Below are 22824 nucleotides of genomic sequence, written 5' to 3' on the forward strand. Positions count from 1 at the left end.
GGATATAGAAAATGTGGTACATACACACAATGGAATATTACTTAGTCTCAAAGAAGAATGAAATTATGGCATTTGTCAGTAAATTGATGAACTGGAGAATATCATGCTTAGTGAAATAAGCCAAACCCAAAAAACAAAGGCCAAGTGTTTTCTCTGATAAGTGGATACTGATCCAAATGGGGGTGGGAGGAAGACTGAAGGAGCTTAGGATTGTGCAGAGGGGAGGAAGGGGAGTAGAGAGGGTGTGGGGATGGGATGGATGATGGAATGAGATTGACATTATTACCCTATATATATGTATGATTATACTACTGGAGTGACACTGCACCATGTTCAGCCAGAGGAAGGAAAAATTATGCTCCATTTGTGTACAATGTGCCAAAATGCATTTAACTGTATAACTAATTGGAACAAATTAAAAATAAAACTTTCTGGTTTTCTCTGTTTTAAATTATGATGATGGTGGTGATTAGTATTATTTGGTACTGGGGATTGAACTCAGGGGCTCTCAATTGCTGAGCCACATCCTCTGCCCTATTTTGTATTTTATTTAGAGACAGGTCTCACTGATTTGATTAGCGCCTTGCCATTGCTGAGGCTGGCTTTGAAATCAGGATCCTCCTGCCTCAGCCTCCTGAGCCGCTGGGATTACAGGTGTGCGCCACTGCACCCAGTAAATTCTGATTATTATTGATTGATTCAGTGATTCACACTGAAAGTTAATTTCTTAAACTAATTTCTTAAAAGTATTATTTTGAGAAGAGAATGTTTCCTTGATTTGTTCACTATAAAGGCTTAGAAATGGTGACAAACCACGAGACTCTCTATGGGGGTCTCTAAAAACCAATTTGTACCATTTCTTCTTTAAAGGAAACAGAACCCCTTGGAGGAATGTGTGATTCCAGGTCAGGGGCAAGGAATGTTCAAAATGAGCCCAGAACATCTTGTCAGAGATGAGGAAGCTATCAGTGATCACTGAGCAATGTTCAAAAGGACTTGAGCCAGTCTCATAGGGTTCCCAATGACTAAAGATTAGAACATTTGAGCATTAATATAATAATAACTGAAACAGATTGGAGTATATCACATGTGTTAAAATGCATATTCTTTAATTTTAAACAAAAGTTTGCAAGGAAACCCAATTCACTAATTAGAAAACTGGAAAATAAAGGAAAGGAGTCAAGCATTAGCCGGGCATGGTGGTGCATGCCTGTAATCCCAGCAGCTTGGGAGGCTGAGACAGGAGGATCAGGAGTTCAAGCCAGCCTCAGCAAAACAACTAATTGAGACACTGTCTCTAAATAAAACAGAAAATAGGGCTGGGGATGTGGCTCAGTGATCAAGTGCCCCTGAGTTCAATCCCCAGTACCAAAAAAAAAAAGAATGAAGCATTAATCTTAACATTTTATTGGTGACTTATACCTTAGGATAATCAAATATTAATGTGAAAAAATAATACTACCATTTTGTAACTCCCTAATGAAACAGTCACCTTTCCTGGCCAAAAAAAAAAAACACTAGATGAAAGGTTGATGAGGAACCTTATAAAGGGTGAATCAGACTGGTAGCATCTACCCATCAATTTATTATTTTTTCTTTTTTGTACAAGTATTGAACCCAGGGGCACTTAACCACTGCACCAAATCCCCAGCCGTTTTTATTTTTTTATTTTGGGACAGAGCCTCCCTAAGTTGCTGAGGGGCTCTCTAACTTACCGAGACTGGCCTTGAACTTGTAATCTCCTATCTCACTCAGCCTCCCAATTCTTTACCCATAAATTTTAATATCACAAAGAGACAAAGTTGATGTACATATTTTTGGGTGTTTTGGGTTTTGTTTTTTGGTTCTGGAGATTGAACCCAGGGGTACTCTACCACTGAGTTACATCCCCTATCCCTTTTTATTTTTTATTTTGTGACATTTTGCTAAGTTCCTGAGGCTGGCCTTGAAATTGTGATCCTTCTGCCTCACCCTCCTGAGTCACTGGATTTACAGGTGACCCATGCTGGGCAGTATACACTTCTTTATTTTTTGGTACTAGGGATTAAACCCAGGGGTCCTCAACCACTGAGCCACGTCCCCAGCCCTTTTTGTATTTTATTTAGAAACAGGGTCTCGCTGAGTTGCTTAGGGCCTCACTAAGTTGCTGAGGCTGGCTTTGAACTTTCGAACCTCCTGCCTCAGGCTCCTGAGCTGCTGGGATTACAGGTGTGCCACCATGCTAGGCCAGTGTACACTTTTTTTGCAGGGGTTGGATACTAGGGATTGAACTCCAGGCACTCACCCACTGAACCACATCCCTAGCTCTATTTTGTGCTTTATTTATAGACAGGGTCTCACTGAGTTACTTTGTGCCTCATTTTTTGCTGAGCCTGGCTTTGAACTCGAGATCATCCTGTCTCAGCCTGGGAATACAGGCATGCGCCACCACCTCAGCCTAAGAGGTGATTTCATAGGAAGTACATAGTACTATCTATGACATCATCTAGCAAAAAAATCCTCTTGAATCTTATCTCCTTCAAAAATCTGTCTTCAAGAAATCACATGGTGGTGATGCATTCAGCAAAATCTAAAATGAGGGAAGCTCTGTAGGATTTTCCAACAAATACATGACTCCTACCCATCCCCCCAAAAGAAAGTTATAAAGGGAGAACAAACCTGTAGATTTTAAAAACTCAGGAAGCATCAGTCATATTCAATGTGTGCATTTAGTTGGAACAAACCAAGGCGGGGACCTGGTGTTATAGCTCAGTGCTAGAGCGCTTGCCTAGCATGAGTGAGGCACTGGGTTCTATCCCCAGCACCACAACAATAATGATAACACCCATGAGCCCATTTGAGAAATTGAATCTTAGTATCATTTGATCATAATGTATTGGTATTAAAGAAATATTTTTCAGTTATAGTAATGGTATTCTGGATGTGATTTTAGAAAGTGGTTTTGAGATGCTTACTCAAGTGTTTATTGAATAAATAATATAATGTTTGGAATTTGCTTTATGTAATCCAATAGGGGGTAGAGAATGATTACATTTAGGTGAAAAATATTTATTGGCAGGTATTGATAATTGTTGAAACTGGGTGATGAACATGTAGAAGTTGGTAATACTTTTTATATGTGCTTTGAATTTAATTTTTTCATAAAAACTACATATATTTTATAAGTTAATATAAAACTACATATTTATGTGTAAAACTGTATTTATATATGACTATACTTGATGACTTCATTTACCACTTCTAGGAGGTTGCTATTCTTTTACCTAAACAAGCTGGATGCCATAATAATACATGTGTTGCCACCAGAGTCATCATAACAATACATATGTGAGAATTACTTATATAAAAATTTATAGTTGATGAAACATTTATGTTGGAGATTCTTAGTTTCCTAATCAGCAAAGTATTTATAGTTTTAAACAACACCAAGCATAGCACTTTAAATAGTTATGTGTCTTACATATAGTATATTAATTTTCTAAATGAGCTACTATTTTTAAACACACAACTTAGAAGCATTTCTAATCTTGAGAAAACGTCAAATTTTCTCTCTGAAAATATTTTTCTCTCTTTTCTAGGGATTTTTTTTAGGTTATATGAAAAAGATGCTGCCTCATCTCTAAGGTTTACCAGAAACTCTGATTTGAAGCGAGTAAATGGATTTTGCACTAAACCACAGGAAACTCCCAAAGCGCCATCCTGTAAGTTTTTATTGGTTTTGTAGTTAAGCAAGCAATAGGTATCTCTCAAAGAGTTGGACAACTATGAATCAAAAGAACCTAAAAGAGATGTAATCTTAGAGGGTCCTACATCATGCCCAAACTTGTAGTTTAAGCTTCCTATATTGTATATGTTCACAGGCACAATAATTTCTACATTTGACATTTTCTTCTTTCTTGCTTCAAGGGCTGGAACTGGAGCTTTAGTAGTACAGATGTATCAAAGTAAATAATGGTCTAGAAATTATCTTTTAAGGAATCCCAAAAATAAAGCCAAATCAAGAAATTACATTTTGAATATAGCAGAATCAAGACTAAGGTTTGGGTATTAACTGTAACCACATACATTCCACATCCCTAACTCAAATCCTTATCACTGTCACTACTATATAATATAAAAACTGATATTTATCTACTGCTGCTTCATGGAAGTCCAGAACTTACTACATGGAAATGAACCATCCCTAAAGAATATTTGTTAAGTACTTAAAAATGTGTTTATCCTTTGACCTTGTATTTTACTTCCAGGATCTGTCCTAAGGAATAATCACTATACTGTGGGAAAAGCTTGGAGTATAAAGGCATTTCTCTCTCTCTCTCTCTCTCTCTCTCTCTCTCTCTCTCTCTCTTCCAGCCACAGAGTGCCATTACACAAACCAATATATATTTAATGGGAAAATTAGAAGTAAATCTAAATGTCACATAAATAAAATAGCTATGTCATGATAATAAAATTAGGAGTAGATTTAAATTTTTCTTTTTAAACATATATACTTTCTGAAGTATCTATTGGGTATATATTATTTCCAAAAATTTAATAATTATAAAGAAAATTGTGTCAAGTGCTGGAAAAAATAAAAGATAATACTACAACAGCACTATTTCTGTACTTCCAGACCTCTTTTCTTGCCTTTGGTCGTTTCTGTACTTTTTTCTTGGTAACTTTTCTATTCCTTTTATTGTGGACTTCTGATTAGGTAGGTGAAAGGTGCCACATAAACAAAGGTATGGTGATAGGCATGAGGTGTAGCCATCAAGGGGATGGACCTGCAAGAGCAATGTAAGTAGTAGATGAAAGATGGGATGAGACTCTAGTCTCCGGCATATCTGTGCTTCCCTCATAGTCTTTAGTTTGGTGCTTTTTCTGTTCATCTGCCTCTTTGGCACTTCCCTCTGCTTCCTTTTTCCTCTGTCCCTTTTCTTGGGTCATGGTCTAAGGCTGAGTCTTTGGTCCTCTGCTCTTTACCACCTTCACTGGCCACCCTTTGCACAAATGTTTTTCTCTACTCCTGTCTTATTAATGAAACATACTCAGATGGCATAAATTTTCTTCATACGTAACAAATCTAAATAGTATTTATGGGGCTTGAGATAAAGCTCAGAGGTAGAACCCTGGCCTAGCCTATGTGAGGCCCTGGGTTTAATCCCCAGCACCATAAAAATAAAATAAGATAAAAAACAGTAATTGTTCTATACTCAAAGGACGGACTTAAATCAGCATACTATAGTGACGTAGCTGCACCAATGTTTATAGCAGCTGAATATAGTTCCACAATAGCTAAACTGTGGAACCCACCTAGATGCCCATCAATAGATGAATGGATAAAGAAACTGTGGTACAGATACACAATGGAATACTGAGCATTAAAAGAGAATAAAATTATGGTATTCACAGGTAAATAGACGGAGTTGGAGAACATTATGCTAAGCAAAGTAAGCCAATCCCAAAAATCCAAGGTGGAATGTTTTTTCTGATAGTGGATACTGATCTATGATGGTGGAGGACATGGGAAGAATGGAGGAACTTTGGACTGCGCAAAGGGGAGGGCAGAGAGGGGTTACGAGGAGAGGAAAGAGGGTGGAATGAAATGGACACCGTTACCCTAGGTACATGTATGATTACACGAATGGTGCATCCCTACAGCATGTACAACCAGAGAATTGAAATGTTGCACTCCATTTGTGTATGATGAATTGAAATGCATTCTGATGTTCAACTAAGTAGAACAAATACAAAATTTTTTAAAAAACAGTAATTGTGTTTTTTCATTTCCTGTTGTTTCTTCCGTAGTCTTTTGACTAACAGTACTACTATTTTCTTAGTCTTCCAAATTTGAGGGTTTTGGTGATTCCTTCTTTGTCTTAATCAGTCTCCAGATAATTTCAGTCATCCTTAGACTGACCTTTCTTCCCATGGTTACAACACTGACAGAACATTATAACCTCATCCTTATATTACAGATCCTGTTTTGACTTTTTACCCCCTTTCTTTCTTCCATCCATTATATAGATTAAAACATTAATCTTTTCCTTGCTTCAAAATATAGTTTCCAAGCCAGGAGTGGTGGCACAACTTATAGTGCCAGTTTTTCAGGAGGATCCCTGGACCCCAGGAGTTCAGTACCAGCCTAGGCAACAGAGTGAGACCCCATCTCAAACAAAACAAAACATAGTTCCCAAACTAGGTGTAAACTCCATAGTTTAGTGGTCAAGATGTTTTATAACCTGATCTTACCTTACAGATTCATTCTGCTGGATTCAGAAAAGTTCCTTACTATTCCCTTCTTAGTTCATCCTTATCTTCATATTTTTGTTCACGGTGTTCTTTTACTTTTCAGTAGTTAGTGTTTATATGGAGAAATACAACTTTTATTTTACCTCAATCCTCAGGGCATTTTGGAATCTCATTTGAAAAACAAAGCATCCTAGCTGGGCCTGTGGTGCACACCTATAATCACATGGACTCAGAAGGTTGAGGTAGGAGGGTCACAAATTCAAGGCCATGCTGAGTGACTTAGCTCCTGGATCAAAAATAAAGTGTTGGGGTTAGGTTAGTGGTAGAAGGCCTCTGGGTTCAATCCCCAGTACCACAAAAAAAAAAAAAAAGAGTTAAAGAAAAACAAAGCTTTCTAAGAAATTTCATTCTAACAAAGCTCTAATTAGCTTGAAATTTCTCAGTGTTTCTATTTAGTGAATAGCAAAAAAGCACAAATAGCATTTTTTCTCTTGCTAAATTTGGGAGTTATAATCTGAAGTAAAATTTCTTGTCTTATTTTTCTCACAGACACTTCCAGCCACAGAGTGCCATTACACAAACCAACAGATTGGGAGAGAAAGATCCTGATATGGTCAGGTCGCTTCAAAAAGGAAGAGGAAATCCCAGAGACTATCTCGTGAGTGCTGAACTCAATATTGTAATCAGCTTGTGTTTCTCACTGATCTGTTTTCAGGGAAAACTTCTGAGTCCCGACTGTTTAAAATCTTTCAACCAAATTCAGAAATATTTTCACTTTGCTAATTGGTTTTTGGAAAATATCTAGAATAAAAACAGTGCTGGAAACCTGGTGCAGTGGTGCACGCCTGCTGAGGCAGGAGGGTCTCAAGTTTGAAGCCAGCCTCAGCAAAAATGAGGCACTAAGCAACTCAGTGAGACCTTGTCTCTAAATAAAATACAAAAATAGACCCTGTCTCTAAATAAAATAAAAAAATGTGGCTCAGTATTCAAGTTCCCCTGAGTTCAATCCCTAGTACCAAAAAAAAAAAAAGTGCTAGAAAACTTATGTCTGTCAGATATTCCAAAGTAAGCTGATATTTAGCTTCATCTTCTAGTTACAGGAATGTGACTAAACAATAATGTTTACTTTTTAAAGTTTTTATATTTAATCTTGGTAAATCATGCTGATACCAGTGACAGTAACTATATATTCTACAAAATCCACTCAAGAGTTAGGCATAGAAGAGTTTCAGTGTAATACATTCTTTTTCTGAGGAAAAAAGAGTCCCTACTGTCACTAACTTCCTTAAACATAGATTTGGCTATAATCCTGGACTTTTTCACTTCGTAGATAATGGAGCACAGGGTCCTCCAACCCAGGATTTCTCAAACTTAGCACTGTTAACATTTTAGGATGGAATATTCTGCTGTAGGGCCTGAGTTGTGTGTTGGAGGATATTTAACAGCACCCCTGGCTTTTACAAAACCTTTAGAAGCCTTCAACACCACTTGGCAGCAGTGTTCTCAAACACCCTGACTAGTAGGCATCTTGGCCAAAAGGGGTTCTGAGAAGTACGCGCGTGCTCCTCTCTGGGCACCATCCTACTCAGACAGACTTCACACAAAGTTCCTAAAAGTTCTTTCAGGTGGTAAACTCTTCTGAGGCCTTCTTGTTTTCGTGATTGAAAAAGAACTGGGTTCATTCAGGATCTATTTTCCAGAAAGATAGTATTTATTTTCTCTTACAAAAGAATTTTAAGGGGCTGGGGATGTGGCTCAAGCGGTAGCGCACTCACCTGGCATGTGTGCGGCCCGGGTTCGATCCTCAGCACCACATACCAACAAAGATGTTGTGTCTGCCGAGAACTAAAAAATAAATTTAAAAATTCTCTCTCTCTCTCTCTCTCTCTCTCTCTCTCTCTCTCTCTCTCTCTCTCTCTCTCTCTTCTCTCTCTCCTCTCTCACTCTCTCTTTAAAAAAAAAAAAGGAATTTTAAATTTTTTACTTATTTATTTGAAATACGGTCTCACTGTATTATCCAGATTGGTCTTGAACACCTGGGCTCAGGTGATCTTCCCATCTCAGCCTCCCAAGTAGCTGGGACTATAGGCTTGTGTCCCCTGCACCTAGCAGTAGAGCCCTTCTGCTTCTGTCAGTCAGATTAGCACATTATTTTCACTAGGGTTGTTTCAGCAGAAAAACCCTTGTCTGTGTTAGTGTACTCTCCTGGAAAATAAGAGCACCCAAGAAATAACAGTGATTTCATCAAGTTCTTGTCTGTGCTGTGATTTCTTTCTGAATATTCTAGCTGCTACACATTTTTCTAACTGATGGTGTATAGGCTTTGCTATGGAACACCTTCCCCAGCCTGCCCTTTAGTTGGTTCCAGGATCACCTCAGGTCTGAAATATTGTCTGTGAGTCATTCCAAAAGACTTTTTCCTGAACTCAGGCAACCATTTATCCTTGAGCTGGTAGTTCTGAACAGGTACTGCCTAACCTTATTGCTTCCTATGGGATGAATAACAATATCATAGCCTTATTTAAATGTATTTTACTTTTTTAAATGTTCTTTTACCTGTAAAATATATCCCTGTACATGATGATCACAGCACTTCAGTGGGACATACCAGTTAACATAAAATACAGCCAAAATGGGTAGTAGTGTGATCTCAGATGCTCTTGAGTAATTCACTGCTTTTAGAAGTTGTTCTTGGTTTCTACCACTACAGGCCCAGTTTTGGTACCTAGCGAACCCCTTCCACATTGCTGCCTTATAGTTCCCAGCTCATATCATATTTAAGGGTCCTCCTCCTATCCACCTGCAACATTCCAAGCCCTGTGCCTCCTTCCGAGCACTTTTAAAAAACCATTTCCCCATCTGATTTTTCAAAATAATTTGTGTTAAAGATGTGGGGGAGGAAAAGCTAAAAAGCACTCCAATTCCATCATCTAAAGATGATTACTTACTGTGTATACTTTGGAGGAGACCAGAAATTCTTTATCTTGGGCCCCCTTATGACTCCACATGCTGTGTGCCTTGAGATTCTACAGGCATCCAGGCAATAGAACCACTGTCTACCTACAAAATAACCAAGATAGAGTGGCTTTCTCTTTAGACTCTTCCATGTTATGCCCCTTTGCTTTCATCCAAGATGATGATCCAACCCCCAACTTTCTATTGGGGCACATGGGTGTACACTCAAGAGGACAGATTAGCAGAGCTACTACACTCCAGGCACTTGCCAAAGCAAACTTTCACTCAGTTTTAGCAAATCATTAGTTAAAAGATAAACATTAAGGGATTCTCACTTAAAGGATCTTTCTACAGGCTCAGATATTCTCAAATCTATTCCTAGTTCAAGACGGAGCAAAAAGACAGATTATATAGAGCACATTGTTTGACTTTCTCATGTTGGTTTTCTTTCCGAATTGTACTTTGTGTTGGAAGTCATAGCAGGGTCTATTACCAAGGCATTCTTCAATCATTATATCACATATTTTCTTAAGAACCCAAAGGAGATTCAGCTAATGGTTTCATTTTTAGTGATGGCTGCTGGAAACCTGAGAGCCAAAATTGGGGCTCACCATAGCAAAAGTAGTTTAATGTGCCTTGCTGGTTTGGGGGGTTGGGGTTTTTTTTATTTTTGTTTGTTTTGTTCCTGGCTCTTTCTTTCTTATTTTCTTACTTATTTTGAATTAAATTTTTGTTATCTTGCTGTTAAACACATAAATGAGTTGTGAAAATGGCCCATCCTCCCAAAGAATCTATGAGATCTCCAGTTCCTACCTCCTTTTTTAAATGTTTATAGACATTATACTTCTGAACTATGGTACACAGAACTTGATATTTTGCTGCAACTTCAGAAATAGAAAAGTTACTAACATTGTCTCTTGATCACATTGTATTATTAGGTTTGAGATGCTTGATGCTGCAAAGAACAAGATTCGGGTAAAGGTTAGCTATATAATGATCGCCTTGACAGTGGCAGGATGCATCCTGATGATTATCGAGGGCAAGAAGGTGAGACTGGGTTCCCCTGTGTCTGAATTCTCTTCACAAAGAACCAGGAGGAAAGCAGGGATTGACCCTTGTGTTTACTGCCCAAGAAGAGGCTATTTTCTACATAAGAAATGATAGGAAACAAAAGACAAAGTGGGACAAACATGAGCTATTGTGTCAGGATAAATAGCAAGGCCTAATTTTGGCATGATGAAGAAATATTAGTTTTGTGTAAAAAAGTGTTATCATAGTTGTCATAAATAACATGAAACAAGAAATAGGACAGTGGCATTTTATAGCACTTTGCATATTTATAAAGCACTGTCAGTACATGGACTTATTTATCCTCACTATAACTGCTTTAATCATGGTGAACATCTTATCATGATTCTTTATTTGAGGCTCAGCCAAATGTAGCCATATGTTTAAGGAACTGCTTCTAAGTAGCACATAGGAATGAAAATCTAGAAATCTTTTTTTAAATAGATTATAATTAACAGCTATTGCTAATTGAATTCTTACTGCATTCCAGGTACTTGGCTATTATTGTCTCATTTGAACCTCACAGCAGCACTGTAAGATAGGTACTCATTTATAGATAAGGAAACTAGCCTGGAAAGCTTAAGTAACTTACCCAAGGCTACACAACTCCCTTATAACAGAGCTACCTAATGGAAGTACAGTAAAATTTTTCCCATTTATTGAGTGCTTACCATGTAGAAGGGTAAACTGTTAAGCTCATTTACTCACCATAATAATCGTCAGAACCTGAGATATAGTTTTCTTATTACTGTTTTTTAATAAAGGAAGAAATTGAAACTTAAGAGATGCTCGACAATTTTCCCAAACTCAAAGTATCAAAGCAAAAATTTAGATTCAAGTTTGCATGTTACCAAACCTTTTTATCTTATTAGTTATTTTTTATCTTATTAGTTATTTTATTAGTTATTTTTATCTTATTAATTATTTTTGTATTCAGTAGTGCTGGTCAAAACTATCTTTTAATGTCTGGTACTGTGTGTTACAGCTTCCATGTTGGAAGAGATGTCTTATAACTATTAACAGATACTAAAAAGATTCTTCTACACACCCATTGTTAACTATTTCTTTATCCTCAGTGACTTCAGAGTAAAAGGAAATGAACTTTTAGCTCTCTTTTTAGAGTCTTGCAGTTAAATGAAAACACTGCCCATTTTAGGCTGACCTCACGGGAGCACAAACGGGCAAGAGTGCTGACCTAGGCCGAGTTCTCTTGAAAACACTGATGCTGTCCTACTTCAGTTTTCCTTGTCTCCATTTTTTATTTCTCATGCATAGTTCTCAGATTGAAACCTTCAGAAGCTTCTAAAGAGGACATGTGGGTTTTCAGAATTCTCAGAAAAGTGCACTGCTTTTGTATATTTGTTTAAACTTATTGAGTTTGTTTACTGCAGAAGCAAATATTTGGGATTTCTTTTCGCATCATCCAAGGCATATGTACATGAGTTCCTCTCATGTTCTATACCATACTAATCTGTTTATGTAAGTAAGCTCCAGTAAGGAGCTAGAAGAGTTGGGAAGGAGAAATGTAGCAACAAAGAAAAGTAAAAGGAGAAAAAATGGAAATTGAGAAGGTATTTAATATCAACAAGAAGTGGAGAGGAACGGAAGAAAAAGGGAAAAACAAGGGAATGAAAAATGTAAGGAAAAGAAGCTGCAAATCTATAGAAAGAGGCCAGAAAGGGAGAGGTGTACACTAATCTTGTGCTTAGATAGGCCACTGTAGTCTGGAGCATCATAGGATATAGAACGCGTGTGGAGGACCCTGCTGTCCTCACTGTAAGATAATGACATTCTTTTCAACTTGACATAATCACCTGTTCAAATTTACTTCATTTTAGGCTGCCAAAAGAAATGAGTCTTTAACAAGCTTGAACTTAGAAAAAAAAGCTCGTCTCAGAGAGGAAGCAGCCATGAAGGCTAAAACAGAGTAGCAGAGAAGCATCCGTCCTGGCTGGATTTTGAAAATCCAGGAATAATGTTGCAGCAAGCCTGTATTTTAAAGGATATGGTGAGGCTCCACATCATCACTATATGTTTTGCACAGACTTATACTCTTTCCCTATTTTCTGCTATAGATATACAAATAAATTTTCTTAAAGACTTGTTTTATGTTTTATGGCTTTAATCCAAGTAAAATGCAGTCTCCCAGCTTTTTGGAAAAAATTTTAAAATGAGACAACTTACTTCAGCCTTAATATTAACTGTTAGAATCAGATATCTGATTTATTACTTTTGTTCCCATTACTAAAGTGACTTCTCTCCAGCGGCCAGAATGGCTTCTCATTCTGTATTTCTCCCTCTGGTACTTATTTCTTAAGGGTAAGGAGGATCAGATGACATTGCCCAGGTGATTACAATGCTATGGTACTTTGGGGAGGCTGACTCCTGAGAAAGCCCTGAGAAGCAGCCAGACCACACTGTAACTTTGGGATCTCAAAGATGGAGTTTCTTTGGAGAACATTATTTGAAAATGTCCTGGCAAGGTGATGAGAGTGGTCTGGCCAGGAGTTTGGGGGACTTAGAAATTCTAGCATCATGGATTTGCTGGGGGCCACAGCAGTCACTTCCTAGCTCCATGGATAATGGTTCCCAATTGATTCCTTTCCTGCTGCCTGAGAAACTAAATTCCTTATGAAAATCTCATGTTCTTTTTAGTGTGAAAAATGAGCCTACATCTCATTTAGTTTTGACTTTGGGATGCCAAGTTGTCTCACTTATATATGGATGATGGTTTCTATGATAACCACTTCATTTATTCTCAATATGCCTCATTAGTATTAATGGATGTCAAGTCATTATAGTCAGCCCAATGTGCTAGTTCTCCTCAGTTATAATAGAAATTAAAAAGAAATATATGCTGCTGTTTGGGAGTTTTGTTTAATTAAACGCTAGGTATAATCTAACATATTATAGCTTCTTAATCTGATGTTATCTGTTTGTATACTTTATTCTAGAGCAGTCTATAACTTTAGCTTCCTTTTAGATATCACTTGCAAAGTTATCAAAAAGCATTGTTGTTCTAGGCGTAGTGGCACACACTTGTAATCCCAGGGGCTTGGGAGGCTGAGGCTGGAGAGTTCAAGGCCACCCTCAGCAAAATCGAGCCCCTAAGCAACTCAGTGAGACCCTGTCTCTAAAAATCAAAATAGGGCTGGGGATGTGGCTCAGTGGTCTAGTGCCCCTGACTTCAATCCCTGCTGCCAAAAAAAAGCATTATTGTTTCTCATACATTTTAGAAGATTCATTTTTCTTGATTATTTTGGGACTCCTAAACCAATGTTTTAAATTTGGGTAGATTTTAATGTAGTACTTCTTTTAAAAGTAGTTAACCTTTCTTCATAGAAACTATTTTTAACTGTTGAAGAACATTTAAATGTGATTCCTGCAGGTTTCTTTTAATAAAAATTAAAAATGTCTCATTAAACCATTGGCTCATAATTGTTACCATTCACACAATCATTTCTCATTCTGTTATTCTCTATTTAATAACATACTGATTATTTTTTAGAATTAGTTGAACATAATACCTTTGTTTTATTTATTTTTATGTGGTACTGAGGATTGAACCCAGGGCCTCTCAAGTGCTAGGCGAGTGCTCTACCATTGAGCCACAACCCCAGCCCACTATGACTGTTCTTTATGGGTTAAATATAAATTTCTTAGCCACAATTTCAGACCTGCCTCTAACACTAACACTATACTCTTTCCAATGTTCTCATATATCAACCTTTTTTTTTTAAAAAAAAAAAAAAAAAGAGAAAGAATTTCAATATTTATTTTTCAGTCTTTGGCGGACACAACATCTTTGTATGCAGTGCTGAGGATGGAACCTGGGCTGCACACATGCCGGGCAAGTGCACTACCGCTTGAGCCACATCCCCAGCCCCATATATCAACCTCTTAACACTAACACCTGACTAGTAACTTATTCTTCAGAAAGCTCTCAGCACTCTACTAGTCACTATAATATATTCCTCAGAATTTGTCAAATACAATTTAATGAGCAATTGATGAGGTGCTATAAAATATAAAAGAAGCAAGACAGTTTTGCCTTTATTGCTTTCAGTTAAAATTACTGTTGTACTAATTTTTGCTTAATGTCTAGATTTTTTTTTGTATGTTTCATGTCTACATGGTAGAAACCATTTTGTACTTTATATTTTTTACCTTATATTTCCTGCAAGCTTTGTGTGAATAAAGTTAATATGTGTGGCTAGGGTTAGACACTTTTTAATCAATAATGATATTATTAGGTATTTATTACTAAAACCTATTGAAAGGAGGCAAGGAATAAAGGAAGTTGTGGCATCACATTCATTGTCATTCATCAAACAGAATACAAAGGTGAATAATCAGCTCTGTGGGATCAAAACTTCCTGATCCCACAGAGCTCATTATCTGCTGGAAACATGGCCCATGAAAACATTATGACAAATTGGTAAATAATGTATTTTGAGTTTTAGGAATTATAGAAAAAGCAAGAACATCTAATTCTTCTGTCCACTGAGGTTGGAGGGAGACAGACAGTGATGGCATAAGAAGTAACTTCTGTACAATGAGTCTGAAGTATGTGAGTTGATAGGTAACATCCTGAAGGACCGCAGTCTCACCACTCAAGTATAGCATACGTTGCCATCACACGATGGCACTATCTAATGAGGCAGAGGTCCTTTAATTAAAAAATCAGGAATTACTTTCCCCAACTTACTGACATAATTCTATATACTGTTTCATGTTCCATCACATATCACTAAAAGTGCTGGAGGCACGTGACATGTATCTGCAGTCCTCTTATTACCACCCTAGCCTCATGCTGTTGTTCATTTAAAATTTCTTGCCCACCTCAATCAGACATGCTGTCTAATTGAACTATTTCCCAAGTAAACCAAGCCTCTACAAAAGTTAGTAAGAGGAATAGAACAGAAACCTGTACAGGGACAAATATATCTGAGATTCCTAACAGGCATCAAGATTAGAAGTCAGAAGCCCCAGGTAGATTCTAGACTTGCTTTCGAAACTGTCTTGTCTTGTATTCTTGAATTATAAATCTGTAAGTCTTATAATTGAAGGTAATTTTTTAAAAGAAATAAAAAACATACCAGTTAGAAAAACTATCTTTCAAATAAGTTTGTTTTTTTTTTAAAGAGAGAGTGAGAGAGGAGAGAGAGAGAGAGAATTTTTAATATTTATTTTTTTTTAGTTCTCGGCGGACACAACATCTTTGTTGGTATGTGGTGCTGAGGATCGAACCCGGGCCGCAGGCATGCCAGGCGAGCGCGCTACCGCTTGAGCCACATCCCCAGCCCTCACATAAGTTTTTTTGCTAACTTGGCTTTAGTAGTTACTCATCCACAGTTTAATTGTTTTGTCATTTTCTAATGCTGCCGATGCAATGATGTTTTCTGTAGGATGACAAGCGGCTGAGATCACGACATCTGTATGACCTTGTAATTTCTGCACAATCTCTTTAGTTTGAAGGTTCCAAATGTAAACCAGGTTATCCTCTGAGCCAGACACAATCCACTTTCCACCAGTAACTGAAAAACTGGAAAATATGCAGTATTTCTCATTCTTATGACCAGTGTAGGTCTTCAGGCATCTGCCTCTGCTGTAATCCCACAGTTTAAGAGTATTGTTCAAAGTTGCAGTTAGAATGTATTTACCATTTGGAGAAAATTTTACAAAAGAGACAGGAGGGTTATCATCATCAACAAGTGTTTTTAAACACTGACCTGAAGCAGCATCCCAGATTCTACAGAGACCATCATAACTACCCGACACAATCAAGGACCCATTACAATTAAACTGAACAGCAGAAATCGGGTCAGAGTGAGCAGATAACGTCTTGAGGCACTTTCCTGTTTTCACCTCCCATATTTTCACACTCTCATCAAAAGATCCTGAAATGATGAGATTGGATGACGGATTGAAATTACAGCAAAAGACGTAATTACTGTGTCCCCTCAGTGTTTTCAAACATTTTCCATACCTCACATCCCATATCTTCAAAGTTTTATCATCTGAGGCAGAAACAAGAAGACTGGAATCTGATGACCAGGCAACATCTGATATTTCCAGATTGTGACCATATAGTGTTTTCTCATATTTTCCATCATATGCACCCCAAATTATAATCAGTTTATCAGCAGAAGAACTTGCTAGCCATTTTCCATTAGGACTAAACTTAACTGATGATACTGCTGCCGTATGCCCCACAAGAGTAAGTTTGAGAGCATAGTTAGGTTTTTCAGGCGCTTCCTTGCTGTGACTGGCAGAAGAGGGAAGGGTGGACTGTGCCAAGGCATCTCCTGGTTCCCTCGTCGCCATGGCTCGGAAGCCCCAATATAGTAGGTTGACGTCCGGCCCTAACCCATGCAGTAAAAATAAATAAATAAATCGCAATTTTAAAAGTGCACGTTTTCAATTAATACGATTTCAGAATCACCAGCACGGCTTCTAATACTTAAGTCGCCCCTGTCAAATACTCGCGAATATTATCAAAAGGATTCTGGCGCGGCGGGGAGGCCTGGTACTAAAGTTGGGTGTTTGGTTAAGGTATAGGGCGGTCCCAAGCGGAGGCGGTGGGAGGGGTTGCACAAAACGTCTTATCAAGCGGCCCTCCCCCACCCAGCTCCGAAGGTTGGAGAACACAGAGCCACCCTTCCAGTCTGAGGGACTAAGTACTGGAGGATGAACGAACCACCACTTCAAACACAAGGTTTCGTAAGTTAAAAACCTACGTAGCCACCGGAACTAGAGGCTGGGGATGCCAAGGTTCCTTCCGCAATACCAACAGCCAGCACCTCAACGCCGCGTCAAACAAGAGTAGGAGGGGAAGCCGGGCGCAAGGGCAAAAAGGGACCCACCCCTCCCCCAATGACGCCGAAACCGACGTGGCCAATAGAAGATGCCCGCCTGCGCCTGCGCCGCAATGTTAGTTTCCGCTCCTTTTCGCTCACGCCCCGCAAATTCAAATCCTTTCCTGGAAGAGTGGGAATCCTAACAGAATGTTTCCCAGACCTAATTTGATAATTTGGGATTTAGTGGGTCTTTTTTCCCCAAAAAAAGAATATGCATTTCTTTTTGAAAAAATGAGTTTCTTGATGCCCCTTAGTCAAAGGCTTAGGCCCACCCTTGGCTCATAAATTACCCAAACTAGACACATTTCTGAAATGCGTGGAGCTTTGACCTACCCTTAGCCCGTGACTCTGTGCAAGCGCCTTCGCTGCAGATTGCTTTGTTTTGCTCCTGCCTGGTGGCATTAGGGCCTATTTGACCATTATGCCATATTGAGTGGAGAAGAATTAATGCCCAGATTTTAAGATTTCTGGTTCAAAAAGTTTCCCCTCTAAACCTTTAGAAAAAGGATAAAGAACAAGTCTTGTTATAAGTCTATAAGTCAATGGGAAAACCCAGCAAACGTTGTGTGAGCACTTTTGGTCTAAAGAGTTCCTATTTCTTCAAAGGGGATTCAGAGAAGGACAGAGGTTGTTGCAATGGGGTAAGAAATGGATAAGATTATTCTTAAATATGCTGTTGAGAGCTTCCCATAGTTTTAAGAAATTATCATGACCACGAAAGTATGTAAACTAGTTAAGATACTCTCTTAGCCAGGTGTGGTGGCGCAGGCTTGTAAACCCAGCTGCTCAGTAGGCTGAGGCAAGAGGATTCCTAGTTCAAAGCCAGCCTCGGCAAAGCGAGGCACTAAGCAATTCAGTGAGACCCTGTCTAAAATACAAAATAGGACTGGGGATGTGGCTCAGTGGTTGTGTGCCCGAGTTCAAGTCCCGGTACCAATAAATAAATATTTTAAATAGTTTACAAAGAAACTGTAAACGGACTAGTTTCTCCATCCTTGTGATTGCTCAATTAGAAAGGAACTGAACATAGTTTCTTATGCCCAGCTCCTCCAGAGATTGAAACAGGAGGATCATAATTTGGACGCTAGCCTGAGCAATTTAGCGACAGCCTGTCTCAAAAAATAAAAAGGATCAAAGCTGTAGTTCAGTAGCCCAGAGCCCCTAGGTTCGATCCTCAGTCCCAAGGGGTGCCTACCAGAGATTGAGGTAGGTGTTGTTCTGTGTAAAGGGTTTTCCTGGTAACCAAGCTAAAGTCAGGGGGCAAATACATTTCTCTGTGGAAAATTAAAACTCATTTGGAAACAAATGGTCTCCTATTGTATACTTTATTAGACATGTGAAAGTTTTGCCTTTATAAGGCACAACAGGCATACCTGCTAACTTGTAATTCATTAACTATAGTAAAAACATCATTAAAACATTATTATTCATCTATTTGTGGTACTGAAGAGGGTACCCAGGAAGACAAGTCTCAGTTAAGGTGCTGAAACTGGCCTCCAACTTGTGCTCTTCCTGCTTAGCTTCCTTAAGTCTAGTTTGCAGGTGTGTGCCACCAAAGCATCTATTTCCATTTTTGTTAGCTCATTAAAAGGTCAATTTAAAAGCAGCTGAGATTAAAAAAAAAATCAAGCTTTTGTTTTAAAGAATGTTAAGAAAATCTGTATTTTCCCAATCACTGTTTATGTACTAGGGAAACTACTAAAACAGATAAACTAAATTTGACAAAAGCTGAATGGAGTATTGGTGCTAGAATATATTTAATCCGCTACAGATACCACAAGCATGAGGGAGAGGGACAAAATTAAGAATGTGTTAAGAGTATTAAGCCAATTAGCTAGGAGAGTGTAACAGGCCTGTAATCCCAGCAACAGGATTGCAAGTTCAAGTCTGGTCTCAAACACACACACACACACACCTGGGGATGTAGCTCAGTGGTAATCTGCTCCTGGGTTAAATGCCTGACACAAAATCAACCATCAACCACAAAAATAATTTTCTCCAAAATTTGATAAAACTAAACCCACTTTTGAGATCTGAAATTTTGATTTTTTACAAACAACATCAGGAAGCTGTGTAAAGATGATAAAGAATACAACTATGATTTTGGTTAACTTATTCATTAATCATTTTCTAATATTAACAACTAGTCCTAATGTTGTATGTAGTCTTATGAATTAAAACTAAGAATTTCAGTTTGAATTCCTTCGAATGAGGAAATTGATGGCTAGAGTGGAGGAGTAAGGAATATTGACACAAGTAAATCCAAAGTGTTAGAAACCATACTTTATGTGAGCTAAGAAGAGATTCTCTCACATGGTTAACCCCCACCCCTACCCCCTTTTTTTAAACATTTTCCCTTAATTCTCATCAGACAGGTGATTTTAAATTTTCCTGCCTGTGGAATCCTACTTAAGTTTACCATAAAAGTTTCATAATTTAAAGTCTCAAATCTTCAATTGAAAGGTTTATTCCTCTTGCCCCTTACCAAATTGCAAATATTCTAAACAGAATGTTGCCATGAACAGGGGACACTTACATATAACATATTAAAACGACCCACTGATTTAAACTGGAACTGTCCCTAATAAACTAGTACAGTCACTGATGAGTTCAGCAGTCTCTTCTCATAAACCATTAACCTAATTTTGGAAAATTCCACACTTTTTATATGGTAATTTACACCCAGGCCTGTCCAGGCTTCTCTCAAATCCTGTGCTATTCTCTTCCCACTGTGATCTTTTGAGTTTTCATTTTCTCTGTACCCATCACTTTAATAATCCTAAACCCAAATGGTAGATAAGGTATTTTGATTCTTACTATGGACCCTCCACTGCACTCTGCTGGTTTCCTCAGGTTAAGTGGATCTTGATAAAAAAAAGTGTCAAGAATAATTTTATTTTTTGCAAAAACATCAATGATCACAAAAATGGCCACATATACTGATTGGAAATTAGAGACAATTACTTTTCCAAAATTCAAGTGAAAGAGGGCAACAATCACCCAAGCTGGCTTTAGCAAATTTGCTTTTGTAAACTTCAGGTCATATTATGTTTTCTGAAAAGCAACTACATATAAAACAGATGTTGAGACACTTAGCTTTAAGTTTTTAATCTAGTTTCAAACAATAGCATAAAGAGTAGCTTTGAATTTTCTTTTGTAATTGAGTACCCTTTACTAACATCACAAAAATGCATGTTCCTTTATTTATTGATTGATGTCTACTATGTGCAAGGCACTCACCCATGGCCTGAAAGACTGCTTTCAACTACAAAGAATCATTACAGCCCTTCCAAAATCAGTGTTAGAACACTCTGAAAAAGGTCAAGGAGTGGCCAAAATAAGAAAAACAAAAATACAGTAAAATGATACCTCAAAGGGATGATACTCTTTTAGGACACTGTTTTAAGTTCACATCCATGGCACTGCTTCAGGGAGTAATTCTTCTTCATTTCAAAGGTTTTCCTTTTCTGTCAAGACCTCCCTTTATTTGCATTTGAATGGAAAATCTCCCAATTATGTTAGTAAATTCCTTTTTCTTGTAGGGATTGAATCCAAGGGCACATAATCACTGGGCCACATCCCCAGCCCTTATTTTGAGTTAAGGGTTCACCAATTGGTTGGGGCCTAGCTAAATTGCTGAGGCTGGTTTTATTTTTTATTTTATTTTTTTAAAGATAGAGTGAGAGAGGGGAGGGAGCGAGAGAGAGGGAGAGAGAGAGAGGGGGGGGGGAGGGAGAATTTTTCAATATTTATTTTTTAGTTTTCAGCAGACACAACATCTTTGTTTGTATGTGGTGCTGAGGATCAAACCCGGGCCGCAGGCATGCCAGGCGAGCGCGCTACCGCTTGAGCCACATCCCCAGCCCCCTGAGGCTGGTTTTAAATTTGCAATCCTCCAACCTCTCCTGAGTGCTGGGGCTACAGGTGTATGCCACCATATCTGGCTGCCATTTTTTTTTTTTTAAATAAACCTCTGTTGTACTTGTCTTGATGTACAGAGTTTTAGCACCAAACGAGGGGAAAGATATTTGGGTTGAGTGGGCCTACAACACCAGACTGTATAAACTAAAAGCAACTTACATCAGATGGAGTTGTTCTAAGAGAGCCAGAAAGCCAATGATGAAGAAGTCAGGAAGAATGGTCCTACAAAATGGGTTTGTCCACCTGTGGCTCCTGAAAGTCTAGTTGTGGAGTTCCTGGGCACAGAACAGCACAACCACTGCTTTCTTTAAGATAGAACTTGGCAAGTCTTCTCTCCTCCCTTGGACAGTCAGTATTTAAGGATTGTGACCATGGAGCAAAGTAATTTCTTATGTGTCTTATTTTGTCATCTATAATACAGTGATAACTATCCACCTCAAAACCAGTTGGAGGATTAAGAAAATGGGAAAGACCTTAGCCATAACATAACAGATGCTCACATAAAGACAAAGTGCCTTTGCCTTGATCTTCAGAAAAACAGACTTCTTTACCTACACTTAATTAAAAACAGAATGGAACTTCATCTAGAAGTTTACCTTTGCTTACCTCAAGCTTTCAGATGTATTTTATACCCAATATAATTTGATAATTTTAATTCATATATAAATACCTTACTTTACCAAACATTATTCTGATGCTCAGGTATCCATTCTTAAAACCTGTCCTCTTCAGGACAATAAAGCATGTTATGGTATATTTTTCACATTACAGCCTACTTACTGTACTTGTCAGATCTGGCTTTCAATTACTTTTTTAAAAATTAGCTTTTTAAAAATGTTTTAGGTTACCTTTTTAAAAATTAGCTTTTTAAAAAGGTAACCTAAAACATTTCCCAAATGGACAGATATTTACTTAATCTGTTCACTTAATAGAAGGAAATGGTCCTATTAATTTAGTACGTCAAAATACTTAAATTTGAGACTTTCACATAATAGGCACACATATCTCTACAAATGAGCAAATCTGGAATGTAGGAGGTAGCATGTAATGTAAGTTGAAAGCAAACAATGCCTCTTTCTAAAAGTGAGCCCCTTCTTTAGTAAACAGCATCCTAATACATCACAATTTCCAATTTACATAAAAAGCTTCAATCCCTAAAACAACTATAATGACTTGCCATTGATAAGACAATTTCACTCAAGTAATAAATAGAAATAAATCCTTTGACCTGAAGAAAATCTTTTTATAATAATGCCCCAAGATGGGGAATCCAACAGCCAAAATGTTTATTTTGAACTACAGAAATAATTTAATTAAAGTTGCCTGCAGGTAATCATTGACAAGAGGATTTAGTTGCCATATCTGGTTGATGAAATATACTTACATACTTTTTTCTTAGGCAAAATCAGCAGCAACCTGGAATAATTCAGATTTATTAAGGGAAAACTGCTAATTTTCCCTCTGTAACAATAAGGCTGAAAACATCCCAGAGTCAAATCAGTTTTATCAGGTATATGAAGAAATAATCCTAGGGCAACAGTCTTCAAAAGCAGTACTACTGACATAGGCAATAACTAAAAAGGATTTTGATAAGTGACAACATAGTGTTCTACTGAGAATTCTGTCTCCTCAATCTTTTCTTTATGTCCACCATCTTTACATTCCCTGGTATTTTTCCAATCAACCATTATATATCTGCTGGTCCTTCAGATATCAGGTGCTTTTACACCCCAAATTCTCTGAACACTTTTCTCTCCCCACCAAAGTTCTCATTGGAAAGAGTATA

At 37.8% G+C, this 22824-nt stretch overlaps 2 protein-coding genes across 2 annotated transcripts in view; one reads left to right on the forward strand and one right to left on the reverse strand.

Annotated features, from left to right (window-relative positions):
* Positions 1-12357, forward strand: part of Fam162a (family with sequence similarity 162 member A) — a 28427-nt gene extending 16070 nt beyond the window's left edge. Inside the window, exons 2-5 of the mRNA XM_026394386.2 lie at positions 3579-3701; positions 6784-6892; positions 10128-10236; positions 12096-12357. Of these exons, the coding sequence (XP_026250171.2) occupies positions 3579-3701; positions 6784-6892; positions 10128-10236; positions 12096-12188 (434 nt within the window). The 3' untranslated portion in view covers positions 12189-12357. The remainder of the gene's footprint in view (positions 1-3578; positions 3702-6783; positions 6893-10127; positions 10237-12095) is intronic.
* A 3071-nt stretch (positions 12358-15428) lies between these two features.
* On the reverse strand, positions 15429-22352 carry Wdr5b (WD repeat domain 5B). The gene is made up of 2 exons (XM_026394596.2): positions 16998-22352; positions 15429-16622 (listed from the first exon to the last, which is right to left on the reverse strand). Exon 2 carries the CDS (start codon positions 16582-16584, stop codon positions 15592-15594), a length of 993 nt encoding a protein of 330 aa, XP_026250381.2. The 5' UTR covers positions 16585-16622; positions 16998-22352; the 3' UTR covers positions 15429-15591.
* Between the last annotated feature and the right edge of the window lie 472 nt (positions 22353-22824).

The sequence above is a fragment of the Urocitellus parryii genome, chromosome 2 (assembly GCF_045843805.1).
Source record: "Urocitellus parryii isolate mUroPar1 chromosome 2, mUroPar1.hap1, whole genome shotgun sequence".
Taxonomy (NCBI): Eukaryota; Metazoa; Chordata; class Mammalia; order Rodentia; family Sciuridae; genus Urocitellus; species Urocitellus parryii.